At 37.7% G+C, this 21,787-nt stretch overlaps 1 protein-coding gene and 1 long non-coding RNA gene across 4 annotated transcripts in view; one reads left to right on the top strand and one right to left on the bottom strand.

The window, feature by feature from the left end:
- Window positions 1-1,901: 1,901 nt before the first annotated feature.
- Window positions 1,902-20,753, bottom strand: LOC147577505 (uncharacterized). Its single transcript, XR_015240353.1, has 3 exons — window positions 20,156-20,753; window positions 9,772-9,905; window positions 1,902-2,161 (listed from the first exon to the last, which is right to left on the bottom strand). It is a non-coding gene; the product is annotated as an uncharacterized LOC147577505 (long non-coding RNA).
- The window catches only part of EPHA3 (EPH receptor A3), a 360,579-nt gene continuing 351,406 nt past the window's right edge, over window positions 12,615-21,787 (top strand). Inside the window, exon 1 of one of the 3 annotated variants that reach the window (XM_086675678.1) lies at window positions 12,615-12,896. In XM_086675678.1, the coding sequence (XP_086531804.1) occupies window positions 12,809-12,896 (88 nt within the window). In that variant the 5' untranslated portion in view covers window positions 12,615-12,808. Of the gene's footprint in view, window positions 12,897-19,804; window positions 19,949-21,787 lie in introns of those variants that run through there. The other 2 variants (XM_025913295.2, XM_086675679.1) reach the window with 2 other exon arrangements.

Here is a 21,787-nt window from a genome sequence, read left to right as displayed (position 1 = left end):
ACAGCATAAGAAAGTGGTGTCTTGATCAAGTAGATTGAATCATGGTTTCTGTCACTTAAAATTACATTTACCCTATTTCTCCAAGAACTTGCAGCTTTCTAGAGTATTATTGAGCAAAAATAGGTACTAGAACCTATTTCGGATGTTAAAATGATTTAGGGGATATTATGAATTTTCTATACCTTTTTCTTTTCCCTTCATAATTTTTCTATTTATTCTATTGCAATATAACCTGCTGAAATATGTTTCAAGATTTCCACGGCCTAAGATTGCTTTGAAGAATTTCTCAGTGTAGGAAGTCATACTGAAACATTATTCACTGTCTTAATTCTAGGGCTTCAATGCTCCATAAAGCAAAGAAGCATCCAAGGAAATACTCATTTTTTCCAAGTTGGAAAACCCCTCTATAATAACCTCTCTCAGAAACTGTGTTAAACAGGCTCACTTCTGTTTTTCACCCTACTAGGAAGATTTTCTTCACCCAAAGCTAACCCTGTTTATTCTTAAATTCTTGGATAACTAAATGTACAAACAAAAAGGAAGAGTCTAGTGTTTTTATTTTTTAATCTCATGAATAATGCATTAACATTTTCCTCTAGGTTCTTTTCCTTACAGTCTTAAGACTGATAAAAAATGTAAGTGGCTACCTAAGGATATTCAGTTAGTTGTACATTGATGAGGAAAATAAACTAAACAAATAAAAGACTGTATACTAGATATGAGCTGAACGATGTATAGAACAACATAGAGGGATTTGAGGGGCACTAGCTTTTTCTCTAATATGCTTGTCCTGAAGACAAATAAAAACTTTAAATCTCATAGCTGCCTATCAGGCCCTCTTTTGAAACCAGTATTCTATTCCACACTGAGTTACTTAGCAAATAAAAAAAAAAATTGCTTCTTTGCTAAATAGTGATGCCTGTAAAATGAAGATCACTTCATGTGGCACAATTCATTTAAAATATAAATTAAACTTTATGGACACTAAATGCTTTTTTGAGGAAGTCTAAAACTTGAACTTTGGATAATAATCGTTGATTTCTTCAGCAGTCTTTTCAAATATTCATACCTAATAGTTATTTTCTTATTGTTTATTCAAACATGAGGCCTAGAGATCTCTGACTGTGTGGCTTGACTTCTTGGGAATTTAAAGCTATAAGAATGCCCTTCTTCCTATTTTGGGGGAAACCCACAAAGTAAAACATTGTATTTTGAGAATTTGAAATTTTAAAAACTAAAAATAAAGAGAATAATTTTATAGATTGAAATATCTGCACTGTTTTGCTAAAAGACAGTTTTATCTTGCTTCTATCATACTTTGAATTCTTTGTATAAAATCAATTTATTACAAATGATAATAAAGTTAACATAAATATTGTTATATAAATTGAAACAATATACAGAAAAAGGTTTTTGCTGTTCATTTATTGGCTGCCTCAAGAAAGTTGTTCTGGATCTCTGTCTCTGGGTTCAATGGTTCAATTAAATACCCCTTAATATTGTCTAGTCAATCCAGTTGTTTATGTTTTTAATGGGGTAGGATTATATGATTGCTAGTCTAATTATCTATTAAAAATGCAAATGTATTAATTTATTCAAATAGAATAGAATAAGTTTTACTAATTCACTGCTATGTGAGTAACTTCTGCCTTCATTTCTGGGGCTATGTTAAACAATTTGAAAAGGAAAATTAACAAATCAAGTTACTAGGTAGAATGTTGAAGTCTGACATAAAATGAATCCAAACAAAAAGGACAAAGCAGAACAATAAAAAAACAAAACTTTAAGTATATTGCATGAATGTGAATTATATTTTCATTCATTCAAAAAATATTGATTGCAGACCTACAATGTGCCAGTACTGTTCTAGAGTGAACAGTGAACAAAACAGACCAAAATCCTTGCTCTCCTGGAATTTATATTTTATTTGCTAATTGCACAGTGTTTTGGATGAACTCATCTTTTGGCAGGCTCAAATGTTGGTTACAGGTGGTCTGTAGGCTACTTAGCATTCGTAGACATCATTTTATTTTGAACAATGTAGTATTCTGGACTTCATCAGGCTTGTCATAATATAGTATGGTGTTTCTTAGGTTTGGCATATCATTCCATCAATGAAGGGTCTCCACCACCCCATCGAATATAGTTCTAAGTTAGAAGACTCTAAAACAAGGACATTGTTATATATTGTGGAGGTTGTACCAACTTTCACTCTGAAGTGTATTAAAAATAGATAATTCATGTTTTTTACAGTAAAGGTAGAAAAGTTCATATTTCTGAGTTAGGCATGTTTTCCTCCAGTGAAAAAGCTCATCCCCACAAGAATTTTCTGTACCTGTATCCGTGTGACCGGGTGGCTCAGTCAGTTAAGCCTCTGACTCTTGGTTTTAGTTCAGGTCATGGTCTCACAGTCCGTGAGTTTGAGCCCCGAGTAGGTCTCCATGCTAGCAGTGTGGAGCCTGCTTCGGATTCTCTCTCTCCCTCTTTCTCTTCCCCTCTCCAAATCACGCCTGTGCAGGGGCATGCACTCTTTCCTTCTCTCTCTCTCTCTCTCAAAATAAATAAATAAACTTCAAAAAATTACAAATAAATAATTTTCTACATTCCTTCAAAGAGTGTATCATGTCTCTCTTGAGAATCATGATGGAGTGAGTCACTTTTACTGTTGGGAGCTAGACATATTCCACAGGAACATCAGGTATATTGTTGCCCAAAAAGGATTTGGACATGTGGTCTATACATTTTTATTTTGATCTGTTCTTGAAGATGCAAGCCTTTATACTTCGAGTGCTAAAACAAAATTATTCAGCGTTTGCTATAGTCGTTGCTCTCTGCAATACCTTTTCCATAAATACTACAGATGAGCCCATCTTCTGTCCGCCATATGCGCCATACAGACGACTATCCATTTTGGAGATCCTGTTTCATTGTCATTTTTATCATATTCCCTTAGTTTTTTCAGTACATTTTACTGATTCATATAATTTGTATATGTTGTATATCTTACATGCATTCTCATTATCCATTTTAATGGAGAAATTTAATGAGGAAACTGCATAGAAGAGAGAATGGTAAAGAATAATAGATGGCTCAGTCGATTAAGCATCCGACTCTGGCTCAGGTCATGATATCACTGTTCACAAGTATGAACCCCGCATGGGGCTCTGTACTGACAGCTCAGAGCCTGGAGCCCGCTTTGGATTCTGTGGCTCCCTCGCTCTCTGCTCCTTCTCCACTCACGCTCTGTCTCTCTTTCTCAAAATTAAATAAACATTAAAAAAAGAAGAAGAAATTGTGTCACTCGTCTCAGCATCTTTTAGTGTAGAAATGAGTAGATTTATCTGGAGCAGAAATTAAATGTGAAACTTTGTTTTCTTGATTCTTTAGGGTTATGATGAATTTATCATAGGGTCCAGATACAGTAAGTAAAATCATGTTATATGATCATATAAAACTCACACGTAAGCATCCATAACCCTCCGTAATTACTACCAATCAGGAAACTAATCAAACTAAACCTAAAAATAAAGTTGTGCTAATTCCTGTGAAAACCTCTGCTTTTTTGTCAAGGAGCTGGTCGGAACACCTGAATCCTCAGCTGCGGTGGCCACTGCTTCTGCAGAGCCCTCTAGTGGAGTGCATGACCTATAGCAATTTCCTAAGCCAGAGGCTTGACTAAAAAATCTTTCATGAAATGGAGCGAAGTGAGTGCTGGCAGATGATTATCACTCCTTCGTGTGTTTCGATGTGACGTACCAACAACAGGCAGATTTCCTATATGTGAACTTGACTTGTAAATTTACTGTACTCTAAGGTGAATTTAAAAAAGACTCACGTTTTTAGTTGGGGCTTTGATTGTATGAGTGCTTCAAAAAATAACTCTTGAATATTTAAGCCCCAACTAAGTAATAGAAATGGCTAAGTGAGTACCCTTGGAATAATGAGAATACAACATGCATATTTTGAATACTTTCATTGCCATAATTAAGAACTGGAGGAGGGTCTCTTATTTTTCTAGAAGAAAACGTATGTCATTAGTATATTTGTAATTAAATGTTTTAGAAGCCATCCCTTTTACTTTGATTCAGTTTTAAAATTAAGTTCTTTGGAGCTTCAAATAAATATGTAAAATATGTATTTTTTAATTTAAAGAAATATGTTTGGATATCTAAAAACCTAGAGTTTAAAACAGAAGTAGCTTCCATTTTAATTTGGGAAATACTGCATGGGTAAAGATGACTGACATTAAGATGTGGATTACCTGTCACATTTTAAATTATTTATCATTATTTAACCACTGTATTGATGTGACATAATAGGAATCACTGACCCATAGCACAGTTGAGGAGACAAATTGGAATAGCAGGTGAGGTTATTTGGGCACTTGTGGAAACCAGAGCATCCGTGAAAAATCGCAAATGTTTGACACTGTTGAATATAAGATCCCTATGACTTAATATGGATTATTTTTCCGGTTCCCAGCTGAATTGACGACTATGGTTAGACAAGCACATAATCAGTTAATTTTTCTGTATTGAGTAATTCTATTTTATGTTCAGGCTTACAAGATACTTGAGAAACAAAATTGAAGCCATGTGTTCTCAAAATACTTCTATATAGAATAGTCAATAACCCTTTATCAAATTTTGCTTTTGGTTAAAAAAATGCTCTGGTTGCACTTACATTTTTACCTGAGCCATAATTATAACTTACACACACACACACACACACACACACACACACACATACAGACACACACACATATGTACACATATATGACATCATTAAAATACTCTCTTCAATCGATAAACTATATTTCTATTACTTGTTTTACCAAACTACATATCAGTATATCAAGAAAATTAAAATGCTCGTTTGTAATTAAAATTAATCCATTAAAAATGAGGGACATTACTTTTTCATCTTTAGATAAATGTCCTAATACTTGTAAACACAAATTCATTTCGTATTAAGTCATGGGTTTATTTTTACAATGGTTTTCTTATGCTTGTTAAGCTTTGCAAACCCCTCGGATAGTTTAAATTTGGCCTCAATGCATATGTTGAGAAATTATCAAACTGTAATTATCACATATTCAACATATGTGAAGTAAAATGAAAGAGACTATTATATACTATTGTGTTGAACAGTGTCTTCTCTCTTCTAGATAATGTTTGATATTTACTTTGTCATTTAAGAACTTAAAATATTGGGCAGACAATTCATACCCTTGAAAGAGTTCAATAACAATGAAGATAGGTATATTATAAAATGATTACAAGAGTGATCTAGATAAAAGTGAACTAAGAGTTAACAATAATGGTGAATTAGTCTTGACTACTTACCTTCAAGAAGAGAGGGATTTAGGATACTACAGTATTATTTAACTACTTTGTGGGAGCATTAGGTTTATCTTGAAATTTATTGGGAGATGAAGTTGAACCTATTGGGCCACGTATTCCTGTATTTTTGCCATCTGACTTAAAAAAATTTTTTTTAACGTTTATTTATTTTTGAGACAGAGAGAGACAGAGCATGAATGGGGGAGGGTCAGAAAGAGGGAGACACAGAATTTGAAACAGGCTCCAGGCTCTGAGCTGTCAGCACAGAGCCCGACGTGGGGCTCGAACTCACGGACCGTGAGATCATGACCTGAGCCGAAGTCGGATGCTTAACCGACTGAGCCACCCGGGCGCCCCAACCATCTGACTTTTTGATATGTTCATGCTTATATTTAAATATACGTATACACATATTTATACTAATTTTCCAAACAAGATCTACATATTCTAGAACTCTGCCGTACAAAGTGTTGTCAGACCTGCAGAAGACAGGGCGTAGGAACTTGAGGGAATGCATAATCTCAGGTCCTGTGCTTGATTTCCAAAATCAGAGTCTGCATTTGTACAAGCTCCCCAATCTTCTGTATGTTAAAGATTGAGACCTCCTGCTCTAGAAAACTTGGCTGGATAGAGCATCAATACACCATTTCCTTCGTGCGTGTGCACGTGTGAATGTGAGTGTATATATGTTTATGAACGTATAAGTGTGTGTAAATATATATGGTTAAGTCCCAAAATGGGCTTACAAGGACGATGATGTAGGTTCTGCTTCAGCCAAATGCTCCCTTGTCCCTCAACCACCTCAAGCCCCCTGTGCTCTTGCTCAGAGTTTTCTCAGAGCTTTGGGATGTTTTCCTTAGATTTTAAGATGAACTCTTGGCTTGTTTTGACTGGTTTTTGGCAAGGGAAATGGAAGACTAGGAAGTAATGGTAGTACTAAAGTTTGTTTTTTAAAGTAGAGAAATGTTTCAGAGGTAGTTATAAAAGTGAGTGTAAGCGTATGTTTTAAACAGCATTGGTCAATCCTAGCAAGCCACATATGTGATCTTTTTTTCTTTTTTCTTTATTTTTCTTTTGATGCTTTATAACAATTGAGTGAAATCCTTCTAATTTACAATTAGCATTTTTCAATGAATTCAGGCATGCTAATTTTTATATTGATTGCATAAACCTCTATGTTTAAATTTGAGATATGCTAATTCGGTGGATATTGGTTAAAATACAGCAAATTGATTTGTGCAGCCCACTGCGACTATTTTCAAGTCCAAAATTTAGTAACTGTCCCAAAAAATCACAACCCTTCGTGAAGTTTTCTTGGATTATTCTGTTCCAATAACCCTCAAACACTTAGGTAATGGAAGTTTTCCCATAAAGTTCCTCATAAGTATTTTTTCTAATGTTTTCTTTGCATCCTGGCAAGGGCTCTCAGACACTTTCCTTATTGTTGCCTTTGACTGCAGGAACATAATGAAGTCAGTAATGTTTTAGTCTTTCTCTAACTGTAAAATGATAAGCTCTAAAGAATTTTGCAGCTCCAAGTGTGAACTTTTTTGGGTAGGGATTCCCAGTCCTTTGGTCTTTCCATTAATGGGAAAAAATCTTACTGTTGTTGCTGTTGATTCTCTCCTGAAATTTTCATTTTTCTTGTCATCTCCAACCCATTCTTTCCTTACCTTTCTTTTATAACATTTACTCCTACTCAATTAATTCTGATAATTATACACCCTCCGTCTGCCTTTTGAATATTTTATTTGACAGAATTGATTCTCCCCTGCTGTTTATGACCTTTCTGGACAATTTCATCTATTCCAGTGGATTAAGCTACTACCAATTCACTAATCATTGTTTAACTTACAGTGTCTAACCTCCCCTCCCTTCTGGGCTTCTTATTTTCTATCTTACTCCTGGCTTGAATATCTACCTTTGCATCTTGCCATGTCCTAAACAGAGGCTGTTATTTTCTCACCTTTACTCCATATCCCCAATTTGAGCCACGAAATTCCTCATCAATAATTGTATCACTCGTCAACTAAGCACATAAGGGAGATATCTTACAATCCTCTTGCATTTTTTAACATTTAAAAAAAATGTTTATTTATTGAATTTGAGAGAAGGAGAAAGAGTGTGAGCGAGGGAAGGGCAGAGAGAAGGAGAAAGATAGTCTCAGGCAGGCTCCGCGTTGTCAGCACAGAGCCCAAGGGATGTGGGGTTGGAACTCACAAACCGTGAGATCATGACCTGAGCTGAAATCAAGAGTGGGACCCTTGGGGTGCTTGGGTGGCTCAGTCGGTTGAGTGTGGGATTTCGGCCCAGGTCACGATCTCTCAGTTTGTGAGTTCAAGCCCAGCGTCTGGCTCTGTGCTGACAGCTCAGAGCCTGAAGCCTGCTTCGGATTCTGTGTCTCCCTCTCTCTCTTCCCCTCCCCTGTTCATGCTCTGTCTCTATCTGTCTCAAACATAAGTAAACATTAAAAAAAAAAGTGGAACCCTTAACCGAGCTGCCCTGAGCCACCCAGGCGCCCCAAGCCCGTCCCATTTTTTAATATTCTCATTACCCTTTGCTTTTTCCTCATTTAGGCATGCCTTCTCCTCTAAGTTTACTTTCTAAGTAGTACATTTACTATTTCTACTTCCTCTCTTTCCATGTACTCCTTTAGCTCAATCTACGTGCAGCAGACTCATTACTCCTCTAGAACTGCTACCATCCAAGTCATCAAAACCTTCAGCTGTCAAATCCAACTGTTATTCTTCAGTCAGTATCTTATTGAATATGTTCCTTGCAGGCACTGTTGACCATGAATTCTTTGTGAAACTCTTAAAAAGTTTTAATAATATGCTAATCTCTTCCGGTTCTTTGTTCTGCTCTATTTCTGCCTGTCCTTTAAATATTGGTATATGCTAGGGTTTCATCCTTGGCCAACTGATCCTTCTGTCAACACTTTGCTTATATGGAGGAACCTACTTACTTTTTTTTAAATAGTTATTATTTGTAAATGAAATTATTCCCAAAGGAACAGCACCAGTGAAGGTCTTTGTCTCCTAATTTTTCATCTATTCCTGGTTTTCCCGCGAGCCACTTGATGTAAAATACACCCAAAATACAAATTGTTGTACCCACGCCAATCTTCTTTGATTTTGTATTGCTGACTGCCTCTTCACTCAAGCCACAGATTGAGAGGCCTCCCAGATGATTGTATCCACTTCATTTCTCATAATCAATAATTATGAAGTTATGCCAATTTCCCCTACTTATATTTGTGTGCCTGCTCAGGATCGGACCTTCTAGATCTCTCTGCTAGATATAGATAAAAAATGTATGGAATGCTTTTAATATGTCAGGCACTAGGCTTAGACTTTCTCTGTACCATCCTAAAGCTTATCTAATCCTTACAACATCCCTATCAAATAGGATCTGTTATTATTAGAGTTTTACTAAGGGTGACAGAGCAAGGGCCATGTTAGGGTTAGTCTGATTCAAGAGCCCCACTGCTATCTCCACATGATATTGGCTATGCTGTTGCAGAGGGATCCTAATTGGTCTCTTGGCTCCTAATTGGTGTTTTCGCTTCCATTCTACTCTCTGGATTTAAGTATGCCAAAATGATCTTCTTAAAATGCAAAATGAATAGGTCTCTACATCACCTTCAAGTCCAAGCTCCTTAGAAGAGTTCACAAAATTCTTTATAACCTTACACTTTCCTATTCTTCCTGTCTCCTCTCTTCATATCCCCTCACCCCACCTCAAAATCTATGCTCCAGTATTAGAGGTATGTGTCATTTCCTTCCCAAAGCATGCTTTTTACGCTTATTCTCTCTTCTCATCTTCTCAGGACTCTTCTCCCCCACACTGTGAAAATATTCTACTTGTATGTAACACTTGCTATCATGTGATTCTAAATTATTTAAAGGGCAGGGACAAGGTCTTTTTCATGTTTTTACCCTCAGTGTCTAACACACAATCAGGTACGTGGTCGGCATTCACATTCTGTTGAACTGAAATACTAGTTTCGGTATTCAGGTGAACTAAATATTGCAGATATCTGTCATCTCCCTCTTCCTCAAACCCAAAATTCAGCTTTTCCTTGGGGAATAGTGTTTGTTTTACCTCAGACATGTATCTTAATTTCATCTTGTATTTTCGTTCTTTTTGTTAGATTGTACTTCAGTTCCATGTTACTTTAGTTTTACTTTTATTATTATGTTTTTAAATGTTTATTTGTTTTTAAGGGAGAGAGAGAGAGAGAGAGAGAGAGAGAGAGAGAGAGAGAGAATCCAAAGCAGGCTCTGTGCTGACAGCAGAGAGCCCGATGTGGGGCTTTAACTCACAAACTGATCATGACCTGATCATGACCTGAGCCAAAGTCAGAGGCTCAACCAACTGAGCCACCCAGGTACCCCTAGTTTTATTCTAAAATTCCCTCAGATCTCACCATTTGGACTCTGATTTTCCCTCTTTCACGTTCAGCAGTGGTTCTCAAATGTCAGGATCACCACAAGGATCAACTGAAGAGCTTGTCAAGTTGCAGTTCGTGGGTCCCAACCTCAGAGGTTCAGTTCAGTAAGTCTGTGGTGGGCAGAAGGGATATGCACTTTTTATTATTTAAAATTTTTTTAATGTTTATTTATTTTTGAGAGAGAGAGAGAGAGAGCAGAGGAGGGGCAAAGAAAGAGGGAAGCACAGAATCGAAGCTCTGAGCTGTCAACACAGAGCCCAACAAGGGGCTCAAACTCACGCACCGGGAGACGGTGACCTGAGCCGAAATTGGATGCTTAACCGACTGAGCCACCCAGACACCCTGGGTTATGCAGTTTTAAAAAGCATTACAGATACTTCCATAGCAGGTGGTCCATATACCACAGGTGGAGACACTCTGCTCTGTGCTATCAAGAGCATTTCTTCCTGAAACCCAGATAGGATAAGTTATTACTTGCTGAAATACTTTTGGTGTCTCTCCTTTGTCTAGGATACACTGTAAAATCACTGACATGTGGCATAAGAGTTTCTACAGTTTCCAGTCTGCCTTTTGGAGACCATCTCCCAGCACTCTGTCCCCACCCTTTACTTCCTTGTATCCTAACCCTTTTTGTATCATACATTCTCTATGTTCTATGCATGTTCTATGTTCTCTATGTGCCAGCTGCGTTCTCTTGCCCTTAGTTGGAAACTATTATTGTTTGTTTATGTTATACCTGCCTGTCTGCACTGCCTTCTGATCCACTGTTGCAATTACTGAGCTCCTAATCATCCTACAAGATCTACCTCAAATATTACTTTCTCCATGCGGGCTTCCTTGAAATAGCTGCCTTCTCCTCTAGCCTTTGCTCTTATCTTTGGCCAAATTTAATGTTCCCTCTGTTTGCTGATGTCACTCTTTTATACATCTATCCAGAATGCCACTCAGACTGTGGAAACTCTTTGATGTCTCTTGACTTAGAGAGTCTATAATTGAGAGATCTTACATTGTTTATATTATATTCCTGCAATTACATTATAATTGCTTTTTACGTATTTTCACACTATCGTAGCTTCCCTCAAACATGAAGGCCTCTTTCCACAGTGACAGTAGTTAATTGTGAAGAGAGAAGCAGTGTGAGGGGAAGCCAATGTATGTGGCTATCAGCACATGGGTGTATTTTTCTAAAATATTTATAAGTCGTCATTCCAAATAACACTTTATTTTCTTTCAAGTTTCAGGAAAATTTTATCTAGTCCTAGAACAATAGAACAGTGCCTTATGGAAAGACTCGAGTTGTGCTGCAACTTTTAAAAAAATGCCAGAGTCACCATTATCTGAGCCCTCTGTTCAATATCTGTCAGTATTTTCAATTCTGACAGACTTGGCACTTGAAGAGGGTTCCACAGCCTCCGGTGACATAACGTGGGAAGAAGTTAGAGATACAAAGTAACAAGGCATACATAGAAAGCAAGCAGGGCCACTCTCCCAGTCACTTCCTCTACCCACCTCCCAACCCCCCATCCCAGCCAACAAGCTCTCTTCAGAGGCCCTGAATTTCAATTCATGTGAAAATGGGGTTCCCTCATCAAAAACATAGCGTTTGTGGAAGGCCTATGTTTTGGTGAGGTCTTTTCAAACCCTTATTTAGATTTAGATTCCCCAACCTAGGGCTCTAAAATTCATCACTGATCTTAAAATTGTCCACCTATCGTTACTTTCTGGAGTTGTGCAAAGAACGGAAGTCTCGGGTTCTGTTTGGAGTAGCAAAAGACAGATGAGGAGGAGGATATTTGAGTAATCGTTTTCCGGGGGATGTTTTAAAGATAAGTGAAGAGAGCTCTCCAAATATAAATCACAAAATTATTCAGCTGAAGTCGGTTGCGATTGTATTGCCCAACATGGGCAAGCGTGGTGTGAAGTGAGCAAGTGCAAGGACACTATGATTTAGCCATTGGAGTTGGAATGTAAAAGAACATCCAGCTATTATCAGATTGCAAGTGGCTGAAAAGCTGAATGGGGGACTGTGAAATATGCCATGTTTATCTCACAGATCCCAGAGATCCTAACATAGATGGTGAAGGGGGGGGGGGTGGTGGTGATGTGTTGCCAAGGACTTCAGATTTGATTTGTATTACTCTTATTTACACCCACAGCACAGAAAGAATAAATGCTGCCCAGCAGCCACTCCTAGGGCTGGGTCTGCTCACTTCCTTAGCATGGTGAAGGTTACGCCCCAGTTTGGAAAACTAAAGTACAACAAATGTACACTGAAATCCCTGTGCCAAATCTATTGAAAGCCCTGATACCATTTGGTGTAGAACTGGAAAGACTTTCTGATCTGAGGTGTGTCTAAGTGTCTTTCTGGACCACAAAGGACTCATAAGAGTTATGATTACATTGAACATAGTAAAGGAATAATCCTAATTTTCCTTTGAATTACACAATCATCTTTAATTTTTTTTTTTTTTTAATGAAAGGCTCCTGCTCTTTTACTACAAACATCTTCTGACATTTCAGTTTCTTTTTCGCTCACACTGCCATATGACATTCCTATCAGGGTTTCTGGTTTCTTCAGGGAATTAACCTACAGAGCATGTATAGCAAACAATAAAATAGCTGCTTTTCAATGAACATAAGGAGCGGGTGTTTTTCCCTCCCTTCCACTGCTTTCTGCCACTGCCCCATCACAACTTCTGGATTTCCTGTCTATTGGCGGCGCCCCCCAGCCCCACCCCTAGCTCCCCAGTTCTGTGCTTCAGAGCAGTTTGCGAGCCTCGGCGGGCTGTTCTTTCCCCTACAGCGCTCACTTACGACGGCACTAGGACCCAGGGAAGTCCCTGAGCGAGGTTCGAGGAAAGGCAGCCAGACTCCTCCTTATCTCCAGTGTCAAACTTGACATCAGCCTGCGAGCGGAGCATGGTAACTTCTCCAGCAATCAGAGCGCTCCCCCTCACATCAGTGGCATGCTTCATGGAGATATGCTCCTCTCACTGCCCTCTGCACCAGCAACATGGATTGTCACCTCTCCATCCTCCTCCTTCTCAGCTGCTCCGCTCTCCATTGCTTTGGGGAACTGATTCTCCAACCTTCCAATGAAGGTAAGCCAGGTAGAGCAAACTGCCCTGCCCCGCAGAGCTAACGCTCTTCAAAGCACGTTCTCCCTGAAACCTTTTTAGGTCGTTAAGGTGCCTCAGAATAAAGCAGTTTGCTCTGAGAGTAAACTAAAGATGTGCTTTTATTTTCCGGTGTCTTCTAAAAGACTTTAAGAGAGAATTTTGGATTGCCTAAACCTAAAATGTGTTTTTAATCTGATACCAATTCAAGCAATTACCTTGTTGGCTAATTTTAAGCAGAAAGAAAGAAATATCCTCCAGTTTTACAACCCACGATGCTAATTGCCAAATAGCCGTGGCAGTATTTTATTTTCTAATTATGACCATGTAGTACTCTGAGAAGTTTAAAAGAAAACCCAACCCTCCTCGCTAGATTCTTTAGTATGTTCAGAGGTAATGACAGGTTGTTTCTACTTAGGATCATGGCATTTATGAATGGACTAAAGGGAAATCAGAGTTTGTTGAAGCTGATGGTGTGTGTGTGTGTGTGTGTGTGTGTGTGTGTGTGTGTGTGTGTGTTTATATTGCAATAGCCTTAGTGAAGTGATGTGTATCCCGCCAGGCGATGGTTTGCTCTATGGTACAGGTTCTAATGAGCAGCATATGCCACATTAACATAAGTAATATTTGCAGGAATTACAATAAGCTTAGATTGGATTCTCTTTGTTTAAGGGTTTATATACGAATACGGGAATGTACTTGATGAATAGTGAAAAGCTCTTGGGTAGGTATAGTAAATAACTGAATAGAAAATTAGAGAAATAATGTCCATATGCAGCAAATGGCATTTCCTGATGTTGGGTTATTTATTTTCTTCCTAATGGGCATTCATCCCTTTTCAATGGACTAAAGTGCACATGTAACATTGAGGACACCAATGTTTCCTATAAGATTGTGTATTTGATAGATACATTGCTTTTTTCATGTATACCTTTTGTGATCTATTCCTAATGATTTGTGAATACAATCACTGACTCTTAAGACAAAGTTCTCTAAATAATTGATTGCTTTAAAGCAACACTTACAACTTTGCCTCTTAATCATTTTGAACTTATAACAGTAACGTTTAGCAACCTGTTTTGCAGTTTAGTAATACTGAGAAATTGATGTGAAATGCTTCACTACATACTATGCCACTAAAAATATATTGGCAAGCCAGTGCTGTTGTGTGTTGTATGCATTATTTTAAAAAGACAAGTAAATACTCAAAATGTTTAGAAACTTTTCATTGAATCTAAACACTGCCTCTCATATTTACTGACCTACTTTCATTGCTAATAGAGCAGTTTAATTTTGTTCTTTCCTTAGTGACTGTCTTTATCAATTTGGCAGATTTCATTAAATTTTTCTGTGTCTTTTTTTAACTGGGAAAGTGAAAATTCTAAAATATAAGGATCAAGAAAATCATCTGATAACCTAGAAGTGACTTTTTTTTTTTTTTTACAAATCAAATTAAAATCTTTATTGGAAAGTAATAGTCAATAATTTTTCATTGAATGAAAGGCAGGAGTAATCATTTGTATAATGAGTAACATATTAGTAAGTTAAAATTAGTGTTTGTTTAATCTCCTTAATTTTTGAAGATATTAAAGAATTGACAATAACTAGAAGTATAGTAATATTATTCCCGTATTGCTATGATAATTGTATTTCTCCAGATGGAATATTTATAAACTATTTAGATAATGGATTTTGCTGAATTAATAATGCACAGGGATAGAGCTGAGAGTCAGTATTTTTGTTGAAAACATAACCTTTCGGTAAATTGCAAGAGGAAAAAAAGACCCTTTATTTAAACTTATTCATGCTTATATAAAATTAATGAATATTAATTTAATGAAACAGGAATAATCAAATGTAAATTGTCTTTCAGCCACACCTTGTATATGTTTCAATATATAATGTATATAATATTATGCTGGCAGGGATGTATGTAGAAAGGGAAATAGATGCAGAAAACTGACACAATTACATTTAATTTGTTTGGATAAAAGTTTATCCATTGTTCATGGGATTATTCTTTCCAGATCATGTCCTATGGATAGTGTCTCCTTTCCCTCCTGAGGTCATGAAGGGAAGCTCTGGAACAAAATTTAAAATGAATGATTTACCTTGAGAAATATTTGAGTGTAGTTTTAAATATTAATGTAATAGCTTAGGTCTTAATAGTTGAGATGAACAACATGAAAAGTGAAAAACCCAAGTATGTGCCAAGATTTCCATGCAATTCTTCTAACAATGTCATTTGAATAGAAAGTCATGCTTCTGAAAATTCATATATCATAATAATGATAAAATGAATCTCACTAATATAGCTTTCTGATACAAGTTTTGAGAATGGACATATAAAATACTAGGTTGCATTTAAAATACTATGCTAAAAAGTCTACTTACTGTACTTTTACTAGAAATTTACTAGTAAAATTTACTAGAATTTCTTTCACAGTCTTCTATGGAGTTAGGCATGATAGAACTAAAAGGGAACAAACAGAAGCCATTGAGTTAATTGCTTGCCCCTGTGTGATTTTTTTTTAATTTGAGATTTGATAATTAAATAGCAATATTAAAATGCCATGGGTCTCTGATAAAGCAATTTTTTAAAAACTTAGAAAAAGTTTAATCTGAACTTGCCTTTTATTAATCCAGTTACAAATAACTTTCTAATATGCTTTCAAGAAAATGACTCCAGGTGATACTTTATATCACTGGCCTCCTCAATGATAATAGATTATTCACAATTTCAATGATCACTTTAACAATTGGCCTATATACTTAAACAGAAACTTTATTAACGCTGCACAGGACTTTATTAAAATCTTATCAGATCTCTGTTTACATGACACGCCAACAGAAGACTTCCAATGGGAAATCAACTACTCATGGCAAAATTGGATTGCTATACTACGCATTATTTTAAAAGTTCATGTTTGCTCCCTATTGTAATCCCAAATGGATGATAATAATGGTAAATAAAATAACTTTGGAAAATGGTTAAAATTTGATATAAAGTGAAGTATCGATCTCTTTAGCATTGGATAAAGTACTCTCTTTAAACACTTTCTACATTTGAAGGAGTCTGAGGCAGAATGAACTGCTGCTTATTCATCAGTACATAATGCATTAAGTCATTTTTCTGTCCAAAAGCATTTGTAAATTAGATTAATGTTTATCTATAGAGCTCTTTACACTGGAAATCAGAGTTTTCAAAGTAAGAGTGGATAAAATTAAATCTGCATATTTATATGCTACTTATTTTGGGAGACTTTTATTGGAGTGTCTGGGACACTATATCTATGAAATGTATTTCACTGAACGTAAATCTCCCAAGTACTAGAGGTGACTATGCGATTGTTCAAAGCTTAAAATTAAAATTTGCATATGTACACTGTATGCCTCCTTTTGAATATTAAGCAAATGTTTGAGACAGCCATTTAAATAACGGATTATTACCTTTTTAAAAATTACTATAAATTGGCATCACTTTTCATATGTAAACACTCATCCTTAAACAATAATACATTGTGATTGAAATCTTTATAGAGAACTAAGCTGTCATATCTTCATAGGTTTTTTTTTTAAAGAGGGTTTACATTTGCTTTTAATAGCATTTCATCACACTAGACTATATAATTGAATGCATTATACATTTTTGTAATTTAATAGCTCCCCTAATAGCTAACCCCCCCCCCTCCCCCAACAGTTATAACTATGCTATTTGCCTGGAGGCAGGAGAAACCTTAATTTCACTATTTTATAACCCACAACAGTTAACACTTGACCTAGGTCATTAACAGGATTATCAGCAAATTTGTTTAAGCTTTTACTGACAACCCGAACTGCTACGATGATATTTGGATTGTGCCGGAAAGAAACTTCTTGTAACCTCTCAAAATCTATCATGAAGTTAATTCATTCTGAATCTTTATCTTTCCAAAGACTAATATTGATAATAACAATCCAAGTGAGAAAAATGTCCACTTCAATATCCCATTCTCCTCACTCTTGTGTTACATATATCACACCATTCTAAAACTTGTCATACATGAGCAATTAACACTTCTTTTAAAAGATACATATTCTGGCAATAACAATAGATGTATAAATACAAACCAGCTATCAACATTTCAGTTTTATGCTTTTTTATTATTGGTACTCTAGTTGATATTGCTTTTCTGCCTGTTTTAAGATTTAAGGTCAGTTGGATGTATTTATAACTCAGAAACAACTGGAACTATAAAAGGGAAACTACATACATAAAACACTATTGCCACGTGTTACATCATGGTTATATTTATATAAAGTTGTCAGGCTAACAACTGGGAGCAAAAATGAAAAGCACTGAAAATTAATATAAAAATTTTAAACAAAATGTTGTACACAATCAAAACTTAAAGGCATTTTTTTAAACGTGGTTTAGTGAGGTTGGGAAGTGTCATGTGATCTTTTTAAATTAATTGAATACAATAATGGTCTGTGACTTGCTCATGTAAACAATTTAGTAGTTTCACCTTGACTCCAAAGAAACATTATCTTTAAAGAAAAGGTTTGGTAAAATTCTTCATCGTGTTTATATATTATCCGCATGTTAATATTCAAATTCTGGTTTGTTCTTTACCACCTTCACTTCACTATAACTTTCTTTATAAAGATCGCTAAATGTTAAAATTGTTTATGAAACTTTGGAATTTTTCTGAAATAAAATCTATGCAATTTTTAAATATCAAATAATCAGTTACATATGCAAAGGATTTTTAAAGGCAAAACATATTTCCACAGTATATTTGATTTACTAACTTCAACGCAAATGGAAAGAGCAAGGACTGTTCTTGAGAGTTACTTTTTCCAAGTCATAAAATCTTCAAGAAAATATTAATAAAACTTTCTACAAATCATCAAAACTCGATAAGTTTTTACATTTACTTACTAAGAAATCTGTGATGTGGGTTACCTTTGATTTTAGTCATTTCCAAAGATTTTGTTCAGCATAAATACTAGATGTAAGAGGAAATATATGTATCTTGGAAGAACACTAAGTTTTACAAATCATTTTCTGTCAAGATCCTCCACTTTATTTTCTAATATACACACTTTTCCTTTACAACATTTAATAAACCTCTTCTTTTAATTCCTGCTTGATAAAAGATTTAGAAAAACAGATGCAGGTGTCCCCTTTTGGGTTGTTTGAAGAGATCTGGATTTTATCACCAGGGAGGGTCAATGCAGGGCTTTTACAAAGTGGACAAGTAGCTTTCCACAGATTGTTCAAATAAAGGGATGACTGGTGGTGTGAAACATTCATTATAGTATTCATCCAGGTATACCAAAATCCAGGACTTGAAATTTGCTTCTCAAAAATTTGGAAACCTTTGATAATTCTTTCCTAACAACTTTAGAAGTAAAAGTAATGTTGTGACTTTTAAAAAATTCAAAGGATTCGAAGCCACAAATCAAACTAGGAAGATACTCCTGGTGGGAATCAGGATGTGGGACCATGTGCTCCCCTTAATTTTACTCTTTGGGTCTGTTACAAGCCGCCTAGTATCAGGTAGTTCTTGGAATCTGGCAGGAGGTTTTCTCTTGGAAAAGTCTGAAAGTCAGCAAGTATTAGTTTGCCTCCTATCAGCTTTCTTTGAAATAAAAAGTGTGGTGGATTACAAAGAAGAAAAAAAAAATCTTTGCAGGCAAAAAAGTTGATTAGAAAGATGGGGAGAGGTAGAGACGTGCAAAGGTTCTAAAACCAATGTTGATATATAAATATTTTGCTTAAAAAGAAAATATTTATCACTTAAAACATCTGGCTAATCAATTTTTATTAAAATCCTAAAAACCTGCAGACTGAAGAAGCGTGGGGGGGTGGTGGCAGCGGGAGGTTGCGTTGTTTGTTTCTCCTCTAAAGTTTACACAACTTTTGATTTTCCCCCAGAAGAAACTACTTTATCCAGGAAAGTTTTAAGACTGTATGCCAAAGAATGCTTCCCCCTTTGGATGCCTGGGCAAATGCATGTGGAGGGTGGGTGGAATCAAAACCAGTTCAACAAATAAAGCCTCCAACTTGGAGTGATGTTATTAAACTGGAAGCCCTGAGTGTGCAGCCCCCTCCCTCCCTTCATTTTCTAAACCACGTCCTGCTGTTCCAGTCAAAGCAAAGGGTGAAAATCCACATAATCCAAACCAACATGGTGAAGTCAGAATAATAGGCGAGGAAGGAGGGGGGAAACAAGTGGCAGCACTGTACAAACAAACTGTTGTGAATAATCTTAGCCAGGGACTGGGGTGGCCACAGGAGGGGATGACGGCGTTTCTTTTCCTTCGCATTACACCTCCTACATTTGATAATACAGGACCGATTACATGTCAGAAGTGTGCTCTGAGAAATTTTAGGACGCAGCAGGGCTTCGGGGGTAGTGACAGCAATGTGGCAACCGAGAGAAGAGCAAGCGCTCCTCGCTGCCACCACACCCACCGCCAGGGCTTCGAAACCGCCAACTATTTCGCCCGCGGGACCAGGCTCGGGGGTGCGGAGGGAAAACGAGGGCTCCCGACAATTCATCACCTTTTCTGTCTGCACGGATTTCAAGATCAAATCATAGAAACTCAACTCTGGGTCTGCGTCCCCCAGCCCCAGCCCTCTGGGGGAGGGGGGCGGTGGTTCTTTGTGCGCGAGCGTCTCGGCTCCTGGCGGCCGCAGCCCGTTTCCCGAACGCTGCGAGGCTGCGCGGACCTCCCGCGGGCCCGGCCGACGGCGGGCGGCGGGCGGCGGGCGCACGCGGGGCCCCTGCGGCTGCGGACTTCCGCCCGGCGGCGGGGCCGCGCGCGCTCGGACGGGCGGCGGGTGGACGCGAGCAGCACCAGGGCGCCAAGTTACGCGCAACGAGCGCGGGCAGGAGACCCCGGCGGGCGAGAGGTAAACGTGCGCCCTCTGCCTGCTGCCGCGGAGCTGCTGGCGCTCGCAGAGGCGGCGACCTCCTCACCGCCCGGATTCTCCTCACCTGGGGCTCGGGCCCGCCCAGAGAGCGCGGGCGCCCGGGACCCGCCAGGTACGTCCAGACTCGCACCATAGACTTTGACCGGAGATCTCCGTCCCCCCCGCCCATCGCTAGCAGCCAGTCTTTTCAGCTCGGCGTCCAGAAGTGGCGCGGTCCCTTAACGAGTTCAGGGACCCACCAGGTGGCAAGTGGAGGAGGGGGATACAGTTCTGCAGGCTTCTAGAACGAACTCCCTGCTGGAAAGCTCCTGGTACCCACCTGCTGCTCTGTTGGGACACACGGGAGCGCCTGAGACGTCGGGTCGTCCTGCTTGCTGTTGTTTGATCCGACCTCTGGGCTATTTGTTGGTCCTTTAGATGACCTTCTTTCCTTCAATTCTTCAGTTGCTAAAACTAAAATGAGGAGTCTCCCCCCCCCCCCCCATTTTCTTTAAAGCTACTTATGCCACCTGTTAGGCGCCTTGTGAGAGCACTTAAGTGGGCGTGTTCCATAAACTTCCCGGTGCACAATTAAAAGTTGTCTGTTTTCTCCTACCGCCTCATATTTGATTGGCACCATTTTATTAAAACGAGATTTTCCCTCTTCCGGTTTTAAGAGTAAAACTGGAATGGGCCACAGAGGGTGTCTGGGATCACTGCTATCGAGGTAGGTTAGTAGTAGGATGATGCTGATGTTTCTGTGGTTGTGTTGGAACTTCAGTATTTTTCATAAAAGAATTGTTGAATCCAGGGGATTCCGAAACTAAATATGGCCTCAGTGCCATGCCCAACATTGTAATAATAATCGTACAGAGTTGTGCTAGTTAGAAAGAATTTTCCCCTACGTTATCATTCACTGTTTGCTGGACCTCATTTAATCATTAAGACAGCCCTAAAATAGGTATTATGACATCTTCCATTGTTACAATTGAGGAAATTGAGGAATTGAATCATAATAACGTAGTAACTGAGCCAGACCCGCTTTTGTCTTTGTCTTTTGATTTTAACCTCATATGTTTCCTCATGTACACAGATGCCTATGAATTAGGGAGGCATCCTTCCATTCAGGAAAAGCACTGGCTTTTTCAACGGTAATCCTAGTGACTAGCTAATTCGTCCTGTGACTTTGCAAGAATAATTTAGAAATACTCAGAGTAAGGGAGTGAAAAATTGTGCTAAGAAGTACTTTCAAAAAAGTACTTCAGAGAGTACTTAGAAACTGCATAGTTTTTACACTCCAAAGTTATGATTCTCTACATGGGTGGGGGACACACTAGGAAAATAATTTAAAGAAAATTTGATGTGGATAGAGGAATAGGAAAAAAACAACAACAATGTCTGTGTTGCCTTTTCTTAACACATTCTTACCTCTGTCTTTCCTTCCGGACTCTCAAACACTCCTTTCCTCATGCTGTAAGGATTTTGTCAGGAAATCCATACACAGATTGTAAGGCAATTGTCGCTATACTGTGAATGTTATTGTTTAGAGTTTTATATAGTAAAAACTGTGAATCCGTATTGAAATTGTCATAGACGTCAGTAATGAGGGAAATAGAACGTGGTCTAAAAAGTAGACTTTATTCCCTGAGGAAACTTTTCTCTATTTGAAAGATAATTTATAAATTACTTAAGATGAGAAAATAAATTATAATGATTTATCTCCACTTTCATAAAAACACTTGTACTCTATTTAAGTGGAGATCTTGAGAAAAGGTAGCTAAAACAGGGTTTTGAAAGGTAGCAAATTAAGTTGGGGGCAATTATACTTTTCACGTGGGTACTTCGGCACATATGTTTTGCATTAATTGCTGCAATAAATTCTGTTAACCTGGCAAAGAGCAAAAACAGCATATTGATGATATCAGTCTTCCAAATCAGAAAGCTGCTTTTAGTATCTTGCTTTCTTCACCGT

Source organism: Puma concolor, chromosome C2 (genome assembly GCF_028749965.1).
Source record: "Puma concolor isolate L17-30 chromosome C2, mPumCon1.1.hap2, whole genome shotgun sequence".
In the NCBI taxonomy this organism is placed as follows: domain Eukaryota; kingdom Metazoa; phylum Chordata; class Mammalia; order Carnivora; family Felidae; genus Puma; species Puma concolor.
Note: the sequence above shows the minus strand (reverse complement) of the source record. Positions and strands in the feature narration are given on the sequence as shown.